Source organism: Galeopterus variegatus, unplaced genomic scaffold (assembly GCF_000696425.1).
Source record: "Galeopterus variegatus unplaced genomic scaffold, G_variegatus-3.0.2 Scaffold1246, whole genome shotgun sequence".
In the NCBI taxonomy this organism is placed as follows: Eukaryota; Metazoa; Chordata; class Mammalia; order Dermoptera; family Cynocephalidae; genus Galeopterus; species Galeopterus variegatus.
The window spans coordinates 404,440-405,018 of record NW_007727357.1 but is presented as its reverse complement, the minus strand read 5'-3'; the positions used below and the strand labels follow the sequence as shown (position 1 = coordinate 405,018).

Genomic DNA, 579 nt, shown 5'->3' with positions numbered 1-579 from the left:
TGTTCTGTTACAAGCAACAGAAACAGACTAAAACATCAGCCAAGAGGGCAAGGAGCACAGCAGCAAGGCCACCGCCCACTCACCAACGTAGTCAAAGCGTCCGGGGGCCAGGCGCTCCGGCAGGCGCGCAGAGTACAGGAACGAGGCCAGGAGGGTCATAAGCACGTGCTTCTGGTGGTACAGGGTGGCTTCATTTCGTGCACTCTCCCCTGGGAACAGGAATAGCTGCAGGTGGTTAGAGAAACATCAGGCCTTGGGAGGAGGATTGGCCTTAGGCCGGCCCTCTTCCTTCTTGACACCCACAGCTGAGACTGTGGGAGGCTCTGACACCCACACATCTCGGCACACATGTGGGGACTCCAGAGGCCAAGGCCTTCACCTCCTCAGGCCTGTGGCCTGGAAGAGGGAACTCTCAGGGACTATGTGAGAATTCCTATTCTGAGTGTGATCAGTAGACCCAAGACGATCGTATTTTAATCCCCGAAATGCTCATGAGAGCCTTTTGTGTTATTTAATTACAAAAAAAGAAAGGAAGGAAGGAAAGATAAGAAAAGGAAGGAAAAAGAAAAACCATTTTAG

General features: G+C 52.0%; 1 protein-coding gene across 3 annotated transcripts in view; it reads right to left on the bottom strand.

Annotated features, from left to right (window-relative positions):
• PAQR5 (progestin and adipoQ receptor family member V) overlaps positions 1–579 on the bottom strand; it is a 42,781-nt gene that overhangs the window by 5,667 nt on the left and 36,535 nt on the right. For all 3 annotated transcript variants that reach the window (XM_008575852.1, XM_008575853.1, XM_008575854.1), the window contains exon 6: positions 84–225. In XM_008575852.1, the coding sequence (XP_008574074.1) occupies positions 84–225 (142 nt within the window). The remainder of the gene's footprint in view (positions 1–83; positions 226–579) is intronic.